Consider the following 1,882-nt stretch of genomic DNA (forward strand, 5'->3'; position numbering starts at 1 on the left):
GGCTCAAGACGGAGCTGATGGACCTGCGGGCGGACGGCTTCGTCATCAGGAACCAGCACGGGGAGGTGGTGTTCCGGCTGGCGTTCCGCTCGGGGAGCCTGGACCTGGAGTCGTGCTCCAAGGAGGGCGAGATCCTGAGCTGCACGCGGTCGGACCGGGGGCCGCTCAACTTCTTCATCCAGACGGTGAAGCCCAAGGACACGGTGATGTGCTACCGCGTGCGCTGGGAGGAGCTGGCGGCCGGCCCGGCTGTGGAGCACACCATGTTCTGGGAGGACGCCCACTGGTACGGGGGCTCGGAGATGAGCACCCAGCACTGGCCCATCCGCCTGGCGGGCTACCAGGAGCCCGTGCCCTACGTCACCAGCGACGTCTACTCTTTCCGCGACAGCTTCGGGGGCATCCTGGAGCGCTACTGGCTCTCCTCCAAGGCGGCGGCCATCAAGATCAACGACTCGGTGCCCTTCCACCTGGGCTTCAACGCCACCGAGCGCTCCCTCTTCTTCCAGGCCCGCTACAAGGACTCTCCCTACAAGCCCCCGCCGGGGCAGCAGCCCTTCCCCGAGCTGAGCTACCGGGTGTGCGTAGGCTCCGACGTCACCTCCATCCACAAGTACATGGTGCGCAGGTACTTCAACAAGCCCTCCAAGATCCCTGCTGAGAACGCCTTCCGATACCCCATCTGGTCCACGTGGGCCCTCTACAAGAATGATATTGATCAGGATAAACTCTTGCGATTTGCAGAAAAGATTAAGAAATACCATTTCAATTGCAGCCACATTGAAATTGATGACATGTACACACAGGCCTATGGGGACTTTGACTTTGACCCTGTCAAGTTCCCCAACGTAACTGAGATGTTTGCAAAACTGAGGGAAGATGGGTTTAAGGTCACTCTGTGGATTCATCCCTTCATACATGTGGATTCTTCAAATTTTGGTGTGGGGATTGAGCGTCAGCTCTTCATCAAGGAGCCATCGGGGCGGCTGCCAGCCATGGTGGAATGGTGGAATGGCATTGGGGCCATCCTGGACTTTACCAACCCAGCAGCCCGGGACTGGTTCCAGAGTCACCTGCGCCAGCTGCGTCACAAGTACGGCATCTCCTCCTTCAAATTTGATGCAGGTGAGACCAGCTACCTGCCCAAACAGTTCAGCACCTTCCGGCCTCTCTCCGACCCCAGCATCTGGTCCCGGCGCTACACCGAGATGGCCATCCCCTTCTACGAGCTGGCTGAGGTACGGGTGGGCTACCAGTCGCAGAACATCTCCTGCTTCTTCCGCATCATTGACCGCGACTCTGTGTGGGGCTATGAGCTTGGCCTCAAGTCTCTCATCCCTACAGTGCTCACCATCAGCATGCTGGGCTACCCCTTTATTTCTGCTGACATGATTGGAGGAAACTTCCTCCCCAACAAGACGGATGGAGCAGTTGAGATCCCGGACCGGGAGCTGTACATCCGATGGCTGGAGCTGTCGGCCTTCATGCCCTCCATGCAGTTCTCCATCCCACCGTGGCTCTACGACAAGGAGGTGGTGGAGATCGCGCAGAAGTTCACGGAGCTGCACGAGTCGCTGGTGGCCCCGCTGCTGCTGGAGCTGGCCGGGGAGGTGACCGACACGGGAGACCCCATCATCCGGCCCATCTGGTGGATCTCGCCCCGCGACGAGGCCACGCACCGCATCGACTCGCAGTTCCTCATTGGGGACACCCTCATGGTGGCTCCTGTGCTGGAGATGGGCAAGCAGGAGCGTGACGTCTACCTGCCGGCGGGCAAATGGCGCAGCTACAAGGGGGAACTCTTTGAGAAGACGCCAGTGCTGCTCACGGACTATCCTGTCGACCTGGACGAGGTCGCCTACTTCCTCTGGGTTTCCTAACC

The 1,882-nt window shown here is 59.8% G+C and overlaps 1 protein-coding gene across 1 annotated transcript; it reads left to right on the plus strand.

The window, feature by feature from the left end:
* Nucleotides 1-5: 5 nt before the first annotated feature.
* MYORG (myogenesis regulating glycosidase (putative)) lies at nt 6-1,880 on the plus strand (the record flags this gene model as incomplete). Its single annotated transcript, XM_042890627.1, has 1 exon — nt 6-1,880. A coding segment is annotated over one exon (1,875 nt), but the record flags the coding sequence as incomplete, so codon positions are not given.
* Between the last annotated feature and the right edge of the window lie 2 nt (nt 1,881-1,882).

This window comes from Lagopus leucura, unplaced genomic scaffold (assembly GCF_019238085.1).
Source record: "Lagopus leucura isolate 7727_CA_CO unplaced genomic scaffold, USGS_WTPT01 34313-0_obj-0_obj, whole genome shotgun sequence".
NCBI lineage: Eukaryota > Metazoa > Chordata > Aves > Galliformes > Phasianidae > Lagopus > Lagopus leucura.